The 22088-nt window shown below is 49.5% G+C and overlaps 1 protein-coding gene across 2 annotated transcripts in view; it reads left to right on the forward strand.

The window, feature by feature from the left end:
- Positions 1 to 2915: 2915 nt before the first annotated feature.
- The window catches only part of LOC134411350 (msx2-interacting protein-like), a 33074-nt gene continuing 13901 nt past the window's right edge, over positions 2916 to 22088 (forward strand). Inside the window, exons 1-11 of one of the 2 annotated variants that reach the window (XM_063145089.1) lie at positions 2916 to 2998; positions 8554 to 8874; positions 11953 to 12438; positions 13788 to 13936; positions 14558 to 14758; positions 15016 to 15155; positions 16012 to 16137; positions 16641 to 16754; positions 17797 to 17910; positions 20069 to 20169; positions 21864 to 22012. In XM_063145089.1, coding sequence (XP_063001159.1) covers positions 2916 to 2998; positions 8554 to 8874; positions 11953 to 12438; positions 13788 to 13936; positions 14558 to 14758; positions 15016 to 15155; positions 16012 to 16137; positions 16641 to 16754; positions 17797 to 17910; positions 20069 to 20169; positions 21864 to 22012 — 1984 coding nt within the window. Of the gene's footprint in view, positions 2999 to 8553; positions 8875 to 10042; positions 10179 to 11952; positions 12439 to 13787; positions 13937 to 14557; positions 14759 to 15015; positions 15156 to 16011; positions 16138 to 16640; positions 16755 to 17796; positions 17911 to 20068; positions 20170 to 21863; positions 22013 to 22088 lie in introns of those variants that run through there. The other variant, XM_063145090.1, reaches the window with a different exon arrangement.

A 22088-nucleotide genomic window follows, 5' to 3' on the forward strand; every position in this document is an offset into this window, starting at 1 on the left:
TGGCTGGTGGGGGGAAGCGCCTCCCCGGGGCCGCCTCGCAGCCTCCGAGGGGGAGGGACAGTCCGTGGAGCTGCTGTCGGCATCTCGGAAGACGGCTGCTCAGCCAGCGCCTGCTCTGGGCGCCACTTTGCACCGAGCGGAAAGCGACGGCCCCGTTTGTGACTGCGACGGGCCAACCGAGCCCTGTGCTCCTCGCGTCACGGCCCGTCTCGCCTCTCGCTGTGGCTTGACCGGAGATGACGGCGCGATCCTTGCCGGGGGTGACGACGCGGCCGACGGGACCCGTGTGCCACCTCTCCCGGTCAGCCGCTGCAGCGCCAATGCCTTTGCTTCCAGGACGAGCTGCCGGTTTGGGGACGTCTTCTTTCAAGGAATACTAACCTCTTGTTAATGGGGGCCGGGAGGCACGGGCCTCTGCCAAAGCACGGTCTGGAAGCTGTGCCTGAGACTGCCGGTTCCTCTTGAGACGGTGGTGAGAGTGGAACGCTGAGGGCGCCTGCATGCTTTCCTCTCGTTAAAAACAATCGCCAATCGTGTACTGCTTCACGCTGCCGGGAGGCTACGTGGACCAACCCACGCCCCCCCTCCTGGATAGTTCTCCCTACTCCGCCCCGGCATCGCCATTGGGTGAAGAGGCCGTCTCTGCCCGTCACGGGGACCTCTGCCCTGGCCTTGGTGGGCTCACGGTCAAGGCCGGAGCGGGCTGAAAAGGCCGGGCACGAGCTGCGCCACCCGCCTGGCGTCTGCCAGGGCCTGTGCGGATCCGGCCGTCTCACATTCCCGTGTTGCCCGTCTGGCAGAAGGTTGGAGGCGAGCCCAGTCCTTCAGGCCAGTGTCGTTGGGGCGCTTGAAGTCATCGGCAGGGAGCTGGGTGGGTGGAAGTAGCGGAACATAATATAATCAAAGCCTTTGTTTGCAGGAGCAAATCCGTAGGAACTCCCATCGCTTGTCTCAGTCACGATATATCCTTTCTAGACAGAGCTGGGGTTTTATTTGCCTGGTGGGTTTCTTTTTTTATTCAAGCTGTTTCATATTTTTAAAATTCCTCGTTTTAACAAGTTGGGGACTTGCTCACGTACGAAGTGGCTCATGCTGGAGCCAGGAGGAGGCCTCTGGGACAGAATGTACCTGTACATACATTTCCTTCCCACCCTGTAATAAACGGTCCTTGGTAATTCAGCGTGACTCCACTTGCTGGTTTGGGGATGTTGGGAGTGGGGGGAACAGCCCTGGGGCTTCAAAGCCCTGGGAGAGAGGGTGGGGTGGGGGCTCCATGCGCCGTGATTCCCAGGAATGTCTTCCGGAGCTCCGGGCACCAGGAAGAGGAACCGGCTGGCTCTTTGGGCCTCTTTGGCGCCGTTCTCAAAAGCGAATCAGCCCATGGGTTTCTCTGCTCGGCCTTTGCCTGCTTCCTCCGGCTGGTTGACTGTGCCTTTAGCCCAGGAGGAGCTGAGCCCAGGTGTGCTTGGCATCAAGAGGCCGCTTAAGGGCTGGGGCAGGATTCGGCCCGAGAGCAAGTCTGGGGTTATGTTTTGTTGCTTCTTTGTTTCAAACGTGAACTATTAGGTAAAAAAAGGCCCACGATTGTCAGCCTTCTTTGGGCCCCAAAGCCCAGATTTAGGAAGTACAATATTAAATCGCTTGTCCCGGGGGACCTCATGATTATATAAAGGGCACCTGGCGTTTACAGCAAGGATCCGGCACCCTCTGCCTTCCTCAACCTGGGGCGCTCCAGATGTGGCTGGGGCATTCTGGGAGTTGTAGTCCAACACATCTGGAGCGCCCCAGGTTGAGGAAGGCTGCAAGGGGCTGAAGGAACAGCCGCCCTTCAAGATTTAGTGGGAGCTGAAACTTCTAATAGAGCTTCGGCTATTCGGCGGTATAAGAATGTAATAAATTAATTAATAATATATTTTTAATTACTGACATTCATTTGGTGGGGTGGCTTATTTTTATTTTTTAGCCTTGAGAGTTTAACCACCTGACACTTAAGTGTCTGCGCGTGTCTCTTCCGTCGTGAATTGGGGCCACTGGGGGAGGGGGGAGAAGGCCTTCCTCCTTCCCCCTCCTCCTCCTCTTCCTCCTCCGCCACCTTCCTACGAACTGAGGCGCTGAGAAGGGAAGGCGGCAGAATCGCCTCAGCCGCGGGGCGCATGCGTGGCAGGGGCGCCCCTCCTGAGAGGAGGAAGAAATCTCTCTCACACACTCTCTCTCTCTCTCTCAGCCCAGCGTCCTGCGCCTGCGCGCTTGCCGCCGAGAGGCGTATTGGGGACAGCGGGATTCTCTCACCCCTCCCCCAGCCACCCCCCTCCTCCTCCTCCTCAACCAATCCCTCCCCGCTTCCATCAGCTCGCGCAGCCTCCACCAACGTTCGGCCGCGCAGGCGCCCGCTCTCCTCTGCCGCGCGCGCCCAATCAGGAGCGAGCCCTTGGAGCGCGAGGACGGCGGCCCGGCCGCGGGTTGGCTGAGGCGCGGCGGCTGCGAGTGCGCAGGCGCGCGAGAGGGAGCCGGAGCCAGAGAGAGCGCGGCGACGGCGACGGCGACGACGACGACGACGACGCTGTGCTGAGGAGAAATTGGGAAGAGGCGCCGCGGAGCCCCAGGCTGAGGGAAGGAGGCGGCGGCGGCGGCGGCGAGACCGGCACCACCCCTGGCACCGCTGACGGGGAAGACGAAGAGAAGCAGCCGCCGGGCAGCGAGGGCGGCCAGCGGGCCCCGTGGGATGGGGCCCCGCACCGGCGCCGCGGAGGGAGGCGGCGGCGGCGGCGGCGAGGGAGCGGCGGCAGGAGGCGGCGGCGGCGGCGGCTGCTCTCGCTCGTGGCGCTGAGCCGAGGCGCTCGGAGCAAGAGGAGCCCTCGCAGCAGCCGAGGCCGGCGCCCCCCTCGCCCTTCCCCGCCCCCTCGCCCGGCAGCAGCATGGTCCGGGAGACCAGGCACCTCTGGGTGGGCAACATGCCGGAGAACGTCCGCGAGAAGAAGATCATCGAGCACTTCAAGCGGTGAGTGAGTGAGTGAGCGAGGAGCAGGCAGGCAGGCAGGCAGGCCCACGGGAACACCCAGCCCCCGCCCGGGCCTCAGTGGGGGAAGGAGGCCTGTGTAGAGGAGGTGGGGGTGGGGGTGGGGGTGGCCCCGAGTCAGAAAGGGAGGAGCCCCCCTCTCCCTCTCCAGATCTAAAGTCACAGCCCCCCCCCCGCTTGTATCCCATCACGTCTATGGGGGGAGAATAGGTGTTACAAGGCGGTGAAGAGGGGGGGAGGGGAGGGGAGGGGAGGGGGGAAACTGAAGCCGAATCCAGACAAGACGGAGGTGCCCGCTGTCAAAGGCTGCCACCTGGGCTTGGAGGTGTGTCAACTGGTTATGGATGGGGTTAGACTCCCCCTGAAAGACTGTGTTCGCAGCTTGAGGATGCTCCTGGATCCATCGCTCCAAATGACAGCCCAGATAGATGCGACGGCCAGGGGTGCCTACTATCCGCTTCGGCTGAGACGCCAGCTGCGCCCCTTCCTAGAGTCGGAAGACCTAAAGGCGGTCGTGCACACGCTGGGATCTTCGAAGCTCGACGTCTGCAATGCGCTCTACATAGGGATACCTGTGTGCCTGGTCCAGAAACTTCAATTAGTCCAAAATATGGCAGCCAGGTAGTCGCTGGTGCATCTAGGGGAGACCACATTACACCAGTTTTAAAACCTCTTCACTGGCTGCCAGTTAGTTTCCAGGTGAAGTATACAGTGTTGGTGATCACCTTTAAAGCCCTCCATGGTTTGGGTCCAGGCTACCTGCGGGATCGCCTTCTCCCGTACAATTCGCCCCACACACTCAGGTCATCTGGGAAGAATCTAGTCAACCAAAACGAGGCTGATGGGTATTACCCAGAGGGCCTTCTCTTCTGCTGCTCCCAGACTGCGGAATGGCCTGCTGGAGGAGATTCCTCAACTTGACAGTCTTTTAGCATTTAAAAAAGCAATAAAGACTGATCTATTCAGACAGGCCTATCCAGTGGAATTTTAAGATGTTTTAAAAATGTTTTTAGGATGTTTTTAACAATGTATATTATTTTTTAAATTGAGCATTATGCATTTTATCGTTTATTGTTGTTCCCTGTCTCGATCAAAATGGAGATGCAAGCAAGAAATAAATTTATTATTATTATTATTATTATTATTAAAGTGTGAAGAAGCCCTGTGTGTGTGTGTGTGTGTAACAAACAAGCGTAGGTAGGGAAAGGGATATTGGGGAGAGGTGGGCCATTGTATTTACTACACTTGTTTCTAAAAGTGCCATATCCTGCTCAGCTATAAATAGGCTCAGTGGCGGTGGTGATGGTGTGCTGTAGCTCTGCCTGCCTGAGAGGCAGGCAGGGGTAGATTGAGAGCTCAGGGGCCTCCTGCCCTCCCACAGGGAGTCAAAACAGCATGCCAGCCGGAGCCCATGGTGCTTCCCTGGTAGAGGTGGTGGAGGAGGAGGAAACAACCCCAAGATCTGAAAGCTGAAAGGGGTGGGGAGAAAGTGGGGGAAGGTTAGGCCCAGAATAACGTGGACAGGGAATTCCGAGCTGTGAACGGGAGGGGAGGGAGAGTTGGGGGTGAGCGAGCCCAGAGTCTTAGTAAGGGCTGAGGGGGAGGAAGGGAGCAGTGACTCCACTAGGTAATGAAGGGTTGTTGTTTTGGGAGAGCTGCTTAGCTGGAACCACAATCTCAGGCCAGGGAGGGGTGGTGGTTCTCACCCTGGGGGAAGGCAGCTCCGTGGAACCTTGCAGTTATGAGATGAGAAGCCAGAAGGTGACAGCCCCAGCCCCATATACACACACACTTGAGGTGCAACTTGCAAGAGGAAGGGGGAGTCTCTTTCTCTTGGAGCTGTGTAAAAGCAGAGAAGGTGGGGCGGGTGTGAGTGAGAACTTGAAGGGTGCTGGGAGGGACAAGCTTGGATGAAAGGTAGAGTGACCCTATGAAAAGGAGGACAGGGCTCCTGTATCTTTAACAGTTGTATTGAAAAGAGAATTTCAGCAGGTATCATTTGTATATATGGAGAACCTGGTGAAATTCCCTCTTCATCACAACAGTTAAAGCTGCACGTGCCCTGCCCTCTTTTGAATCTGGTCACAGTATAGCTGCAGTATAGTTCCTGCAGCTTTAACTGTTGTGATGAAAAGGAAATTTCACCACGTGCAACATGCATACAGATGACACCTACTGAAATTCCCTTTTCTATGCAACTGATAAAGAGATAGGAGCCCTGTCCTCCTTTTCATATGGTCACCCTATGAAAGGCACATGCAGGGGGGGAGGGAGAGGAAGAGTCCCCCCCCCAAGGGTGGTGTGTGTGTGTGTGTCAAAGGGGGGAACTGAAGAGCGGGCCTGGCATTGAGGCGGTTCTGGGAAAGGCCTTTCAGAAGCCAGGCCAAAGGAGGCTGATCTTCCCGGGAAAACCCGGTCTCTGAGCATTATAGCAACCCATGCTGGCTCCTGTGGACCTGGTGGAGTGGAAAATACCTTGGGTCCAAGAGAGAAGAAGAAGAAGGAACTTGAGGGATGCTGCTCTTGGAAAAGGAAGGATGCACGCGAAGCGATGAGGGGTCACCTCTGGCGCTTGGAGTTTTAGAAATATGGACTTCAGAAACTGCAGACTTGCAGGGCTAAAGATCACTCAAGGATGGGAGAAGTCAGGTGAAGAAGAGAAAGGACGCTGCAAACGCCATCAGCTGCCTGGATGGGATTCTCTAAGGGCACACGCTGTAATGGAAGCGGCTTTTACGTGCTCATTTCTCCTTTCCACATTTTCTAACCAGCCCTATCGGCTGCTGGAATCAAGGGTTTGGGGGCTTTTAAATGTTTCCTAACCACGCAGTGGATGAAATCTTGCCTTTTTAGATGTGAGCAACTGCCTGCTTGATCCACTTATTTTTATTTTTTGGCTTGCTTCGTTCTTCCTTAAAACAAAATAAGGGATTTGTGAAGGAAATATTCGGGACTTGGAAATTCAAGCACAACTTTGAGTAAATGTTTTACTTTTATCAGCTTAGGCTGATATACCAACTACACCCTTATCTGGACGGAGATAGCCTAGCTACAGTGATCCATGCTCTGATAATCTCTCGTTTGGATTACTGCAATGCATTATACGTGGGGCTGCCTTTGAAAACGGTCCGGAAACTTCAGCTGGTACAAAACAGGGCAGCCCATTTACTAACAGGGACTGGCTGGCGAGATCACATTATGCCAGTCCTTTTCCAGCTTCATTGGCTGCCAGTCCAGGTCCGGGCCCGATTCAAAGCGCTGGTACTAACATTCAAAGCCCGAAACGGTTTGGGGCCAGGTTATTTGAAGGAACGCCTCACATATGTGCCTGCCCGGACCTTAAGATCATCCACAGGAGTCCTTCTCCGTGAGCCCCTGCCGAAGGAAGTGAGGCAGGTGGCTACTAGGAGCAGGGCTTTCTCTGCGGTGGCACCCCGGCTATGGAACGAGCTCCCCAGAGAGGTCTGCCTAGCGCCTACACTGTATTCTTTTCGTCGCCAGCTGAAGACCTTTTTATTTTCTCAGTATTTTAACACCTAATTTAACTTAAATTTAAATTTTGCTGTTTTAATTCTGTATTTCAATCCTTTATCAATTTCTGCTGTGTAGTTTTATCCTGGTTGTGCTTTTTATATTATATTTTGTATTTGGGTTTTTAGATTGTTGGTTGTTTTATTATGTTCCTCATGGTTTTAATGTTTGTGAACCGCCCAGAGCGCTTCGGCTATTGGGCAGTATAAAAATGTAATAAATAAATAAATAAATAAATAAAAATAAATAAATAAAAGCTGAAATGGTGTCTGAGGGGAGACTCCGCACCGCAGTCCTGCTGCATCCTCCCACCATCTGGTTTCTATAGTGCTTAACATGCATTGAAAACCAAAACATGCTCCACCCTTTGCACCATGCTACCCTTCTTACAGTCTTGGGCCCTGCTGGGGTGCAGAACAAGTGAAGGAGGAGTGGTCAAATGCCACGATGGACTTGTGTTTCTACTCGCGAGCAATGGAGCTCCCCGTGGGTTATGTTTAGTAAATGTGGGTGTTCCGTCTGTCAGTGGCTCCCTTGCCTTTCGTGGGGGAGTCCGCCACGTCCAGGAGCATCCTCTTCCTGTGGATTTTTTGTTGGTGGTGGTGCCAGTTCTCACACATCCATGTTGATGAGTCCTGTGGGTTTCATTGGTGCTTAAACCTGGAGACAGAATAGCCTTGTGAGAAAGGTATAAATCCAATCCTGTGTAAACTTCGACCTTATTGGCACGTAATCATAAGTGGGGCTTGTTTCTTCGTTTTCACTTAAGCAATCTGATCTTGCTTTTACTGACTGAGGGCTGAAAAAACCCAAGTGCCTGGGAGTTTGACCCAGGCAGTGCTTGTGCCTAGACTTTCTAATGCGGGCTCCTAAAAACATGAATCCAATGTGTCAGCATTAGAAGTCTCTCTCCAGCCCTAACAAGTGCATAAAGGGCAATGAGAGATGCGTAAAGGTTGTCAAACCGACGTTGTGGCACTGTCTGTCTAGTGAGAGAAAACTGCTCATCGTTTTTCTGCAGGTTAGTTTATTTCGCATATCCCTTTGGTTTAAAAAAAGAACATTCATAAGGAACATGTGATTTTTATAGAACTAACTATATCAGATGAGTTGGAAGCTCAGAAGAGCTTGCTTGCTTGTTTTTTGATATTCAGAAACTCGTTTGAATGATTCCCAAAACATTTTACCCGTTCACAGCCTTGTCCTGTGAAAATACTACAAGATTTGTAAGTGAAGCAGAGCGAGCTGCAACTTTCTTGCTTAATGGTCATAGGCTACGTCCAGGCCTTTACACCAGGGCTGGAAACATCGCGGGCACATACTTGGTTGCCCGCGTGTGCCAAATCTTGTTGCTGGTATCCAGGAACAGGAAATATTTTAGTTGGCTGTTCTCCCAAATACCTTTCCAATCCTGGCTTAAACCATTGCAGTTGACTTTATTCAGATTGTAAGCCTGTGGGGCAGGGCTTTATTCTATGTTTTAACATCGTGCACAGTGCCTTTGTGTTCTTCTAGGCACTTAGGAAATAACAAATATGAGCAATTACTCGGGTGAGATCAGGATGTAAATAAATGCATTTAATAAATCCATGTTCTACTCCAGTCTCGTTATTTTAACATTGGTTGAATTAAAGAGCGTTGCAACGTGTACGGGATCCCTTTTTCTTTTGATATAATTTCCCATTTTGATGACACCTTCTTGCACATATTGGTTAAATCTAGGACTCGTCAAAACTGAAGAGCCACATTTTTGTTTTATTTAATCTTTTTTAAAGTACATGGTGCTAGAAGCCTCAGGGGCGTTTGTAGGCCACGTAGAATTTCTTGCTTATTAGAAATTCAAGCCAGGATCTGAACTACAGTTACTTGGGTGTAAGACCCACTGCAATAAATTCCAAACAAGCTTGCATAGGTTTGCAATGTCAGTGCTAGAATTTTCAGCCTACCAAAATGTGGCTTGATACCCTACTTTTTGTGAGCCTATGATTTCTCTCTCTCTCTCCTAGATATGGACGTGTTATAGGTGTCAAAATTCTCCCCAAAAGGGGATCAGAAGGCGGCGTGGCAGCCTTTGTGGATTTTGTGGACATCAAGAGCGCCCAGAAGGCGCACAACTCCATCAACAAAATGGGGGACAGAGACCTTCGGACGAATTATAATGAACCTGGAACCATTCCTAGTGCTGCTCGCAGATTGGATGATACAGTTTCCATAGCATCTCGTAGTAGAGAGGTTTCTGGGTTCAGAGGAGGTGGTGGTGGGCCCACATATGGCCCACCACCATCACTTCATGCACGGGAAGGACGCTATGAGCGGAGACTTGATGGGTAAGTTCCAACATTTCACTGGGCAGGTATTTTGTATTTGATGTGGTGAGAAACACAAACTCCTGTATAGGGCCCCCAGATGGATTTAAAATTTGGGGAGTGATCTGCGTTTCCTATTTTGGGTTGGAAACGGAAGTGATTCCCATCCCAGTGGCTGGTAATCTTGTGGATCCGTAGAGGGTGTTTCCTGCAGCCAGTTGGATACCTGGTCCAAGACGGAAGACTTCTTGCAGCCAGCCGTGATGATGGAGCTATTCTTCTAGAACTGACCAGTCCCATTTCTTGGATAACGTTAAGGCCTTACTCGGATGTATCCGTATCAGGTGGAGTTACTTTTATTACTGCAAGTCTCAAAATCCATTACAGAGTATCTTCAGAATGTAGGATTTGCACAGTCCTGGCAAAGCTTCATGCCTAGTTTTTTCAGGGTTTTGTTGGTGTATGTAGTTTATGTATAAAATTGGATTGTTACCAAAATTTTCTAGTAGGCTTTTAAAACACACCCACACCCACACACGATGCATCGTCTTGGATTCTACAAACAACCTCTAGCCGTGGGACTACGTATGGTATGGTGAAGAGTGCAGAAGTCAGCTTTTGATGGTTCCTCCTTTGGATCTACATCACTTCCGCATATCTTGGGATTACTGTTCCTCATGGTATTGGCAGAAATGAAGGAGATGGACGCTGCTAAGTCTTGGAAGTTACAGGCCATCTGTTAAGGTGCTGGAATAATGGCTACTACCTTGAATTTGTGGGATGGTACACAGCCAAGATCCCAGTGGCCCAGGGGAGTGGATTACTATCTAGCCTCGTTAAAAACGCATTTTCCACTGTACAGTTCAAAGGCACTTTAGCTTTAAAGACACTGGGTTGATAATCAGCTTGTGGATACATCAGAGGAAATTGACTTGGCTGGATGGTTACAAAGATGGACAGAGGATGCCTCCTAGCCAGCAGCGAGGCGTTCATTCATACCTTGGTGCGTTTTCTACCAAGACTTAGGGCTCCAGAGACACTCTGTTGGATGTACTTAGAAGCGCTTGCTGTCTGAAGAACGAAGTCTGGGTTGCAGAGCCCTCCTTATGTCATTCTGGGACATCTGGCTTCCAGTGGATTTCCCCCCCTCTTTTCACTAAGATTTTTTTTCCTTGCTCGCTCATCTAGAATATCATTTTGACACCCTTGGCCACTAAGAAGGTGGATTACCCCTATAAGAGGGGCCAAAATTGGGGAAGTTATGTTCACAATTCTCTCCCTAGATTTAATTGGGAATATAGGTCGTGTTTCCACACTTGGAAAAGGTTGATATGTCCTGCCCTGTGTATCTTAGCCCCTCTCCTAACCCAAGTCAATCCCCCTTTTTCCACTAACTCCAGTAGTAATTAGTACTAATAGATAATCAGCGCTGCTGTAGTCATTAGATTTTCAGCTCTGCTAGTTCTTTTGTCTGTCTTCTGTGTCCTTCTAATGGATAAGGAGTATTTTACTCTAATGGTAATTCTTCTGTTACTCTATCATAACAGCTCTCACTGATTTAACATTCCATAGGGTGCAGAGTGCTTGTTGAATTTGTTCTCTCAAAAAAGGAAGGAAGGAAGGAAGAGAGCCCCTGAAATAAAGGAATATATAAATGTATGAACACACACTTTGAGATAGTTTGCATGCAGCTGCACATTATTGTATGTTATGCATTTTAAATGCCCGCATTGGAATTTTGTTTCACATTCTTGTTAGACAACTCTGAATTGTTCAAGAGGCAGGAATTCAGAGAGGCAAACACCTTAAGATGCACCAATCTCAGGGATTACTGGGCTTGGGCCCCAGATGCATTTGTAGCAAGACAGAGAAGTTTATAATCAAGGAAGATTCTAACCCACTCTTAAGACTGGAAAAAATAAAACAATTCCATCAGTTTTGATAGAAGATCTACCCTGAGACCCAGCAGAAGAGGAGTAACTTGTGTGTTTTGAGTGTTTGTGAGTGTGTGAGTGTGTGTGTGAGTATATGCAGAAAGTGTGCTTGCACTGGATAGAGAACTGAAGTAGCTGCTAACTGGTTTTCAAGGAAGACTGTTCAAAGGGAATGGTTTAAATTCCCTCTTCCTAAAATGGATTATTAAACTTTGTAACTAACAGAGGCCACTGTCTCTATTACTAAATCTGCAACCATTTGTTCTGGATTATTTAACCTTTCCCCATGCCGCTAAAGATGGGCCGTGCAGATACCCTTCTAAATTAGAATACTAAACTACCGTTGTCTTTCCTTTCAGTGTTAAAACATGGTCATAGGCAAGAGCTGATGAGTATCCTGGGCCGTAAAGCCATCTTAGACACAGCAATGGTGTTCTCTTTAACTCTGGAGCACACCGTAGACCCTGGAGCAAAGTACTGACTCTGTACTTGATGTACAGAAACAGCTGCAATTAGTTTTATTTATTATTAAAATATTAAGGCCTCACACTTCCTTGATCCAAAGCTGCTTACAAACCACCCCCCCCCAATATCTCACCAATCAATTGGCAGATTTATTTATCTTTAGCTCATTGTGGGGGGGCATGCTTCTGTCTTCTGTGGCACTGAGCAATTGTCTATACCTTGATGCTGGTAATTACTAGGATCAATGTACAGAGGACTCTAGATGCGCTCACATTGTGTCCTAGAAATCTTAGATGCAAAAATGCATAACAATTGGGTTTAGTTTTTTGTTTTTTAAAAACGCAGCAAAACAAAACCCCAAACCCAACAACTTGCCTTTTGTGGGCTCCTGTGTTTCACGGGGGCTTTTAAGCTAAACATTTATTTAAAACGACTGAATTCAAGTTTGAATTCTGCGGTATAGATCTCTGGTCATGAAAGCCCAGTTTGAGCGGTGAAACAGAGTCTGTGTTCTGTCTTGGTGTAACTGAGAAGTCGTGTGAAAGGACCACACTCATTTGTTTTGCTTAATAGGTCACTGTCATTTAGAGTTTTTATTATTTGCAAAGATAGCCAATGCCACATTAAATGTTTGTGTGATGTTGGGACGCCATCCTCCCTCTCTGAGTGACACAAATATTTTCCCCCCTCCTAAATGCAGGGCTTCAGATAACAGGGAGCGTGCTTATGAACATAGTGCCTATGGACACCATGAACGGGGGACAGGAGCATTTGATCGGACAAGACATTACGATCAGGATTACTACAGAGATCCTCGGGAGCGGACTTTACAGCATGGACTCTACTACAGTTCTCGGAGTCGCAGCCCGAGCCGCTTTGAGACTCATGACCCCCGTTACGAACCTCGGGCCCGGGAGCAGTTTACATTGCCCAGCGTGGTACACAGGGATATCTACAGGGATGATCTCACGCGGGAGGTACGAGGTAGAAGGCCAGAGCGGAATTACCAGCACAGCAGGAGCCGGTCGCCACATTCATCCCAGTCGAGGACCCAGTCTCCCCAGAGGCTGGCGAGCCAAGCGTCAAGGCCTACCAGGTCGCCTAGTGGCAGCGGCTCCAGGAGCAGATCTTCGAGCAGCGATTCCATCAGCAGCAGTATTGATCTCCCACCCACCCAAAAAATAAGGCATGTAATACCTGTTCTGTCTCTGCTCAGCCTGCCCCTCTCGTGAAAGAATCCTGCCCCCTCAGCTGAGGAAGAAGGTCTCTGGGGCTGTAGTACGTGTCCCCTGGATTTAGTTCTGGTTCAGTCACATAAAAGCTCAAATGTCCAGCAAGAATAAATACATACAACATTTGAGCTGTTCCAAGAGTCCCACCTAGCTCAGTTTTTCCTGTGTCGACTGTAGTGGCTCTCCAGGTTTCAGACAGGAGTCCTTCCCAGCCCTATCAGGAGATGCTGGCAATTAAATTTGGGACCTTCGATATGCTCGAACAGTGAGCTATGGCTCTTATTCCAAACCAAACACCTTGGATTCCACGTTTTGGGTCTTTTGCTTTAAAAATGCACAAGCCTTAGGCTCTCTGGGATTTAAATGGGCTTATAAGGACCCTCGTGACGAAGCAGCCGTGCGCTGGCTTCGGTTACAAAATGAGGCTGTCCATCCTGAAGCCATAAAACAGCACCCTGCGTGGGCTGCTCCCTAGTTTTGGGTTTAAAAGCTGCCCGGTCATATCTGCCTGCCTTTTGTCAGGTGAAGCCCCTCTGAGTTGCGCCGTCTCTTCTAGAGGTGTTGACATTCCTTGCCTTAAGCCGCCCCCTCCTGCCCAGCCACATGGAATGTAGCTCTCAGAGGCGGCGGGTGTGAGAAACAGGCTCTGGGTTTCTTTCCAAGCCGGCTTATTGGCCTGCGATTCCTAGATGTCCCTGAGAATTTGTTTGTCTTTCAACATAAAGGGAATGCCCCTTACGCCTGGAATGCTCTTCCAGAACACTTGAGAACTACCAACTCAATCACAGCTTTTAAAACTCAGCTAAAAACTTTTCTTTTCCCTATAGCTTTTAAATATTGAGTTTGTTCTGACTCTATACTGTTAGCCTCACCCTACCTGGTGCCTGTTTACACTTCCCTGTGCCTGTTTGCATTCTCTTTCCCTCCTTACTGTTTACTACAACTTTATTAGATTGTAAGCCTATGCGGCAGGGTCTTGCTATTTACTGTGTAATCTGTACAGCACCATGTACATTGATGGTGCTATATAAATAAATAATAATAGTAATAATAATAATAATAATAATAATAATAATAATAATAATAATAATAATTTGGATGAGCCTCCCCATACCTTTGACTGCTGCTTGAAGGAAGCAAATAGCAGCACCTTGGTGTTGTCCCCTGGTTGCCCTGTTGATGGGTAGAAGAAGTGAGGCCTTTGTGCCTCGTCACTGTCGTTTCAAGGCCACCTCCCGCCACACACACACAGACTCACCCCGCCTGCTGGATTTCTCATGATCCCCTCCTTTTGCTCCCACAGATGTTACTCCAGCAGAAGTTCCAGTGACGAGTCTCCAGCCCGTTCAGCTGTTCCAGCACCCACCTACCAGTTGCTTCCATCTCTGGAGAAAGATGAGCCCCGCAAAAGTTTTGGGATTAAGGTCCAGAATCTTCCAGTGCGCTCCACAGGTAAGATCCAAGAGGAGTCGTCTGCAACACCTGTGCTCCGTGCAACACCAGAACAATGTGGCGGCTGCCCATAGCACTCCATTGGAAAATGTAGGTCCAGTTTAATGAGGTAGTCCAAGTGCCTGGGATTTTTCCACATGGGATATAAGATACATGAAGGTAACAGCTCTAGCCACTATACCACACTGGCTGTTGTGCTTCTGCCCGTCATGAGGGAGGAGCATGGGTCAGCAGAGTGATTAAGCCCCTTCTCTGACCTATCGAGGTCTTACTTAAGCTCGCTTCTAGCTTAGGAGATGTCTCTGGACTTCTCCCCCACCCCCAAAAACACACACCAAAATGGTTGTTGCAAAGAGCCCTAGGTAGGGCTTGCTTAAAGGTAGAAGAAGGGGAACTGGGGATTAAATGTGTGGGTTGGGGATGGATGCTGGCTGAGCCCCCCCTAATAGCTTGCTCTGCTCGCAAGGCAGCAGGTGTGTACATTTATTTATTTATTTATTACATATCTATACTGCCCAATAAATGCATAACATGAAGGGCAACGGCCTCGCGTTTTTCAAAGACTGCCCTGCCTTCTGTAACCACCGGTATGACTCTTCTGGTTTGCTCCTTGGGGTGTAGACACCAGCCTTAAAGACGGGTTGTTCCACGAGTTCAAGAAGTATGGGAAGATGACGTCTATGCAGATCCACGGGGCCTCCGAAGAGCGATACGGGCTGGTGTTCTTCCGGCAGCAGGAGGATCAGGAGAAAGCGCTGAATGCCTCCAAAGGGAAGCTGTTCTTCGGCATGCAGATCGAAGTGACAGCTTGGATAGGGCCAGGTGAGCGCACGGAAGGAAGAGGTTGCCGTGAAAGAAATTCTTTTTTAAAATGTTCCTTGTTTCATAGAGGTTGGCAGACTGGCCTTAACCTTTAGTCTCATTGCTTCCTTCGATCCGAAACTATTTGGGGTGTGGTGGCGTGAGGTCCAGCCCTCCTGACGTGAGCGGCACTTAAGAGATATTTAGGATTTCAGGAGTAGGCCTGAGAACATGCTGCACAACGCTAGAGAACTACTACTTTTATCCTCTGCCTTCAGAAACAGAAAGTTTGAATGAGGACGAAAGGTTAGACGAATTTCACCCCAGAGCAACGAGAACTCTCTTCATTGGGAACCTGGAGAAAACCACCACGTATCACGACCTTCACAACATTTTTCAGCATTTCGGGGGGATTGTGGTATGTACACAGTGTGTGTCTCTGTGTGTGCGTATCTAGAGAGACAATTTGTACATTCTTGTGACAGAATCATGGTTCAGCTTCCTAAACGTGAGCATTAAAGGTGCATTGTCCTAAGTTGCTTGGAACTGTTACATGTAGCTACATCGTATTGGTGCTTGCTGTGGAAAGGATAAACTCCAGAGGTGAAAGGGCCGTTTCGGTATCCCTAGATAGCACTGTCTTAACAACCTTAGGATGACAATGGTTCTTCTTTACGTCCTTTGAACCCTGCCTACCACCGAGAGTACCTTCTTCCTCGTGTTCCCTTGCAAAGACAGGAGACACCCTTGAGGTGGGAGGTGAGTGAGTTTGGCTGTGCTGTCAGAAGGGAGCAGTAGTGAGGGAGGTAGCTGAAGCAGCCCTGGCGCGCTGCCCCTTCCCTTGGAGACTGGCCACAGCATCAACTGATGGGCATTGCTGTTCTCGTTTGTACCCTTCTGGGATTCCCCCCACCCCCGGAAGTATCATGAGAAGTATCATAAGATCATGAGAAGTGCCCTGATGGACACTGTAGCCCAGCAGACCTGGAGGACCCAAGGTTGGGGAACGCCAGCTCAGGCCCACCCGTTGTTGTGCTAGGTGGGCCGGGGCATGTTTGAGGTGCTGGCGGTTGCTTTCTCTAGGAGGACACCTGCATCCCAGGAGGGGCTTTAAGCCCACAGAACGCAAAGGGGCAGAGGCGCGTGCCTGCTCCTCAGGTGCAGGAGGCCAGCTCTTCTTTCGGAGAAGTCGAATCCTGCTTGACCCGGCTGCCTCTGTGGTGCCTTCGGCCTGCCGCATCTCTCAATGCAGGCTGCTCTTCTTCCCCCACCAGGGTATTGAAATTAAGAGAGTGAACGGGGTCCCTCAGTACGCATTCCTCCAATACTGCGATATTGCAAGTGTGTGTAAAGCAATCAAGAAGATGGACGGAGAATATCTCGGAAATAATCGGCTCAAGGTAAATGCATTTTCCCCCCCTTATAGGTGCTGCTCTTGGAGGTTTTTCTTCCTGAGATGTAGAATTGCTCTTACCAGTTGGTATGGTGGTTTGAGAATAGGAGTCCAGCTTCCCTCTCCGGGCTTTTCTGTTTTCCTGCGGACCAGGAAAACAGAAGATGCTTGCTGGTTCTTCCAGTCCCTCCAGACGGCATTTCTTGGCCCAGTTGCGTGGGCTAAGCGATGGGTGCAGAGGCTGTGTTTGGTGTCTCCGCCGTTAGCCGTTTTCTCCCTGGCTCACCCTGCCTGCCCTGTACGGACCGTGCTTCATCCACTAGCAATAGAAACGAACCTGAGTTGGCGTCCATTTAAGCTTGTACAGTGTACGTTAATTAAAGCCAGCGTATTACTTTCTCACACCTGCCCTAGGGCTATTGACGCCGAAGTAGGCCTGCTCTTGTTTCAAACGAGCTTAATTGTGAATCCTTTGCCTGACTGGACGTTTTCCACCCTCTTGTGTCCCAGCTGGGCTTTGGGAAGAGTATGCCTACCAACTGCGTGTGGCTGGACGGCCTCTCGACAAACGTCACGGATCAGTATTTAACGCGACATTTCTGCCGCTACGGTCCAGTGGTGAAGGTAGGTGGGAAGGCTCTCCACAGCGTCAAGCGGCCCTTGTCTTTCCCCCCTTGACAAACCCGTTCATTCCGGGACCCCACCCCACCCCATCTTGCAGAGATGCTCCGGCCCCTGGCTGAACCAGGGACCCTTCAGAGGGCTCGAAATCCCTTGCAGCCACCTTCTCCATTGGGGGAAGAGAAGGCTCCAAAGGAGCCCCTCCCGGCTGGCGGAAGGGAAGCGCTCCGTGTACGCGTGCTCCCCTCTCCCTCTGCCGCCCCATACCCTCCCCCGACTGCAGAATCGCAGGGACTTCGGGGATGGAGCGCCGCGTGGGGCTCCTGTTCTAAGCGGGGAGGGAAATGAATGCAAAGGGAAGGTCCTTGCCACAACTCCGCTGCATGTCCAGGCCCACAGTGCCTTTAATAGCTTGCCCTCCCACATATATCTGAGGTACACGCTCATGTTTAAAAGCGCAAATTCCCTTGTAGCGCCGGCAGAAGCTGGTTTCGCAGCTTGGAGCCGTGTCCCTCTTCTCGTGCCTCAGGATGAACGAGGAACGCAGGCTGTTTGGACAAGCCTGGGCCGGGAAGGTCTCCTGCACAAGCTCCGTGCCAATGCCTGGGCTTTTGAACTCGTGCACTGCTTGTGTTCAGGCTGAAGCACCACCTTTAGCACCTGAACGTGGGACGAGCGCTGCAGTTCTACCATTTTTTAAAAAGGAAGTCGTGCTTTCTGGGCCTAAAACGTCCCACTAACGTCTTCTATAAGTTCTGCCAGCTAAAATGACTGGGGGAGGGGGGGGGAAATAAAACACAGAAAAACAAAATAAAGGCATGAAAATACCTCAAGCCACAGTTTGCACAGTCCAGAGGAATCTCTTTTGTGCCTTTCCATTGCCTGAGTTACAACGTGCTTTTTGTGGGGGAGCTGAAAACTCCTGTAATTCGGTATCTGAACGGTATCTCCGCTGCCGGCCCCCAAATCGCAGGAGCTTTCTGGGACTGATGTTTCCTCCTGCGGACGAGGCTCTTATTTTGGTTTGGTTTTGTTGTCTTTACAGGTGGCGTTTGACCGCTTAAAAGGCATGGCCCTCGTTCTCTACAACGAGACTGAATACGCGCAAGCAGCTGTAGAAGAGACCAAGGGGAGGAAAATCGGTGGGAATAAAATTAAGGTCAGCAAAATTCACATCTTGGAGAGCTTTTTATATACAATCGTGTGGAAAAGAAAGTACACCCTCTTGGAATTGTATGATTTTACATATCAGGACATAATAACAATCATCTGTTCCTTAGGAGGTCTAAAAATTAGGTAAATACAACCTCAGATGAACAACAACACATGACATATTACACCATGTCATGATTTATTTAACAAATAAAGCCAAAATGGAGAAGTCATGTGTGAAAAAGTAAGTACACCTTATGATTCAGTAGCTTGTAGAATCACCTTTAGCAGCAATAACTTGAAATAATCGTTTTCTGTATGACTTTATCAGCCTCTCACATCGTTGTGGAGGAATTTTGGCCCATTCTTCTTTACAACGTTGCTTCAGTTCATTGAGGGCATTTGTTTATGCACAGCTCTCTTAAGGTTCCGCCACAGCATTTCAATCGGGTTGAGGTCTGGACTTTGACTGGGCCATTGCAACACCTTGATTCTTTCTTTTTCAACCGTTCTGTTGTAGATTTGCTGGTGTGCTTGGGATCATTGTCCTGTTGCATGACCCAATTTCGGCCAAGCTTTAGCTGTCGGACAGATGGCCTCACATTTGACTCTAGAATACTTTGGTATGCAGAGGAGTTCATGGTCGACTCAATGACTGCAAGGTTCCCAGGTCCTGTGGCTGCAAAACAAGCCCAAATCATCATCCCTCCACCACTGTGCTTGACAGTTGGTATGAGGTGTTTGTGCTGATATGCTGCGTTTGGTTTTCGCCAAACGTGGCGCTGTGCATTATGGCCAAACATCTCCACTTTGGTCTCGTCTGTCCAAAGGACATTGTTCCAGAAGTCTTGTGGTTTGTTCAGATGCAACTTTGCAAACCTAAGCCATGCTGCCACATTCTTTTTAGAGAGAAGAGGCTTTCTCCTGGCAACCCTTCTAAACAAACCATACTTGTTCAGTCTTTTTCTAATTATACTGTCATGAACTTCAATATTTAACATGCTCACGGAGGCCTGTAGAGTCTGAGATGTAACTCTTGGGTTTTTTGCAATTTCTCTGAGCATTGCATGGTCTGACCTTGGGGTGATTTTGCTGGGACGTCCTCTCCTGGGAAGATTGGCAACAGTCTTGAATATTTTCCACTTTTGAATCATCTTTCTCACTGTAGAATGATGGACTTTAAATTGTTTGGAAATGGCCTTATAACCCTTCCCAGATTGATGGGCAGCAGCAATTGCTTCTCTAAGATCATTGCTGATGTCTTTCCTCCTTGGCATTGTGTTAACACACACCTGGATGCTCCAGACCAGCAAACTGAAAAAACTTTGGCTTTTATAGAGGTGGCGATACTTGCTGATGATCAATTAATCACGGGCATTTGATTAGCAGCACCTGTCTGCTACTTACCATCTTAATTCCTATGGAAGCAGTAAGGGTGTACTTACTTTTTCACACATGGCTTTACCATTTTGGCTTTATTTCTGTTAAATAAATCATGACATGGTGTAATATGTCATGTGTTGTTGTTCATCTGAGGTTGTATTTACCTAATTTTTAGACCTGCTGAGGAACAGATGATTGTTATTATGTCCTGATATGTAAAATCATACAATTCCAAGACGGTGTACTTTCTTTTTCACATGACTGTATATATATATAAAACAGAACAAAACAGGACCGCCAGGGGAACTGCTTCAAGGCACAGAACATTCTGTCCCCGTCTCCAAGCGTTCACCATCCCCGTCTCTGCTTAACAGAGGTGTGAGGGCATCTTCTGCTGCTGTTGTGAGCAGGCCTCCTATCTGGCGTGTCACTCGCTTTGCTCCCACCTAGCCGTAATACTGAAGCTGAGCCTCCCTGCTCAGAGCTGGTAGCTGCCCGAGGGCACCTGACTGGACCGTCTTCGAAGCGGAACGGTGGATCGGATGGGCCCAACCGATGTGACAGCGCTCCCATGCCTCCGTCGGACTTGCAAGGTCCCACGTTCCACTGCCATTAGCTTGTGCCTCAGACCCACTAGCAAAGAGAAGTTCTCCTCACATCATGGTTTAATAATGTCATTCCTGCATTCTGCTTTCCCCACGTTTTAAATGCAGGCACTAAAACGCTTGCAGGATTGGGCCTTAACTGGGAGTAACACATCTTGAAATATTCTTATTTTTCAGGTGGATTTTGCGAACCACAAGAGCCAGTTGGCCTTCTGTCGTTCCATGAAGAAGACTGGCCAGGATATTAGAGACTTCTATGAAATGCTTGCAGAGAGAAGGTGAGTCCTTCTGACTGACATGCTTATGCCACTGCAGTGGTATAGTCCCTCCTTGTCGGAGGCTTTTGCTCCCACATTTTTGTGTCACAAGTTCTCCTTTCCTGAAGGATTTTAGGGTCCCATTTTTAGTTAGTATGTCTTTATGCAGCACTTTTTAGTTGCTAGAAAGGCAACTCATACGTAAAACAAGTAATAAAATAAAATATCACTTGTTTTGGGTATAGTAGAGTCACAAAGTTTGGGCTACTTTGTACATTCCAGTTTCCCACAGAAGATCAGTCTCCCTCTGACTAGAGGAGGGCGTTCTTGTAACATTCGGAGGCCGGAAAGCTGCAAGAACAGGGAGGTGGGACAGCTGAAACCCACAGGAATTAATTTCCGTGGCATAAAACAAAATGTATTTTAATGTAAGAAAATAGTAACTTTTAAAGCAGCCCTTCCCTTCCTAGGCGAAAACAGCTTTCTCTCAGAGTTGGACTGATATTTTTTTTGTGCGTGACTCGGGGGAGGGGGGCGCTTGCAGATTGTGTGGTGTAAGCCATGCACCTTGGCTGCCTTTCCCTCTTGCAGTGTTGAACATGTAAAGGCATTTCAGCTTTGAAATTAGCAGAGGGGAAAAGGCACCGTAAAAAAGGGGGCATTATAGAGTTGGGAAATGGGCATCTAAAATGACCAAGGGGCTGGAGCAGCTCCCCTATGAGTTACATAAGAGCGTGAGAAGTGCCCTGATGCTGGATCAGACTGAGGATCCATCTAGCCCAGCACAGTCTGAGACTGTTTCACTTAGGAAAAGGCCAGTGAGGGGGAGACATGAGAGAAGTGTACAAAATGATGCCGGCTGTGGAGAAAGGAGAGTGGGGAGATTCTCCACCCCACCCCCCATCCCCGCCCGTCCTTTCATAATACTAATATCCAGTGGGATCATCCCATGAAGCTGACTGGTGGGAGGACAGATGAAAGGCTGGACCGGCTAAAAGTAGGGATGGGGGAACTCACTGTCGCTCTCCCGCTCGCTGGACCCCCGCCAGCCACCCGACCTTGCTCGCTGCATGTGGTGAGCCGCAGGGTGGTCCACAGGTGATCAGTGCACAGTGGCCTGCTCTCTCACCGAGCCACCGTTTTGCATAAAAATGGCAGCTTGGCCTTTTTCGCAAAGGACCATTTACGCAACATCACGGGCTGCTTTATGGATGCCATTTGCATAAATGGCCCCTGCACCGAGTTGAGCAAATGCAGGGATCTTCTGCGGACTGGCGTCCAGGGGGCCGAGCCGGGGAGGAATCACTGCTCTTTGAGCCCCAACCCAGTGGCCGCACCATCCCTATGCCAAAGTCATCCAGGTGAGCCTCATGGCCAAGTGGAGAATAGAACCTATTTTCTGATTGTCAACCCTGTATAGGGCTAAAAAGAGATTTAGGATTTGAAGTTGGCCTGTGATTCCTAGATGTCCCTGAGAATTTGTTTGTCTTTCAGCATAAAGGGAATTCGGATGAGCCTCCCCATACCTTTGACTGCTGCTTGAAGGAAGCAAATAGCAGCACCTTGGTGTTGTCCCCTGGTTGCCCTGTTGATGGGTAGAAGAAGTGAGGCCTTTGTGCCTCGTCACTGTCGTTTCAAGGCCACCTCCCGCCACACACACACAGACTCACCCCGCCTGCTGGATTTCTCATGATCCCCTCCTTTTGCTCCCACAGATGTTACTCCAGCAGCAGTTCCAGTGACGAGTCTCCAGCCCGTTCAGCTGTTCCAGCACCCACCTACCAGTTGCTTCCATCTCTGGAGAAAAATGAGCCCTACAAAAGTTTCGGGATTAAGGTCCAGAATCTTCCAGTGCGCTCCACAGGTAAGATCCAAGAGGAGTCGTCTGCAACACCTGTGCTCCGTGCAACACCAGAACAATGTGGCGGCTGCCCATAGCA

Source organism: Elgaria multicarinata, chromosome 20 (assembly GCF_023053635.1).
Source record: "Elgaria multicarinata webbii isolate HBS135686 ecotype San Diego chromosome 20, rElgMul1.1.pri, whole genome shotgun sequence".
In the NCBI taxonomy this organism is placed as follows: Eukaryota; Metazoa; Chordata; class Lepidosauria; order Squamata; family Anguidae; genus Elgaria; species Elgaria multicarinata.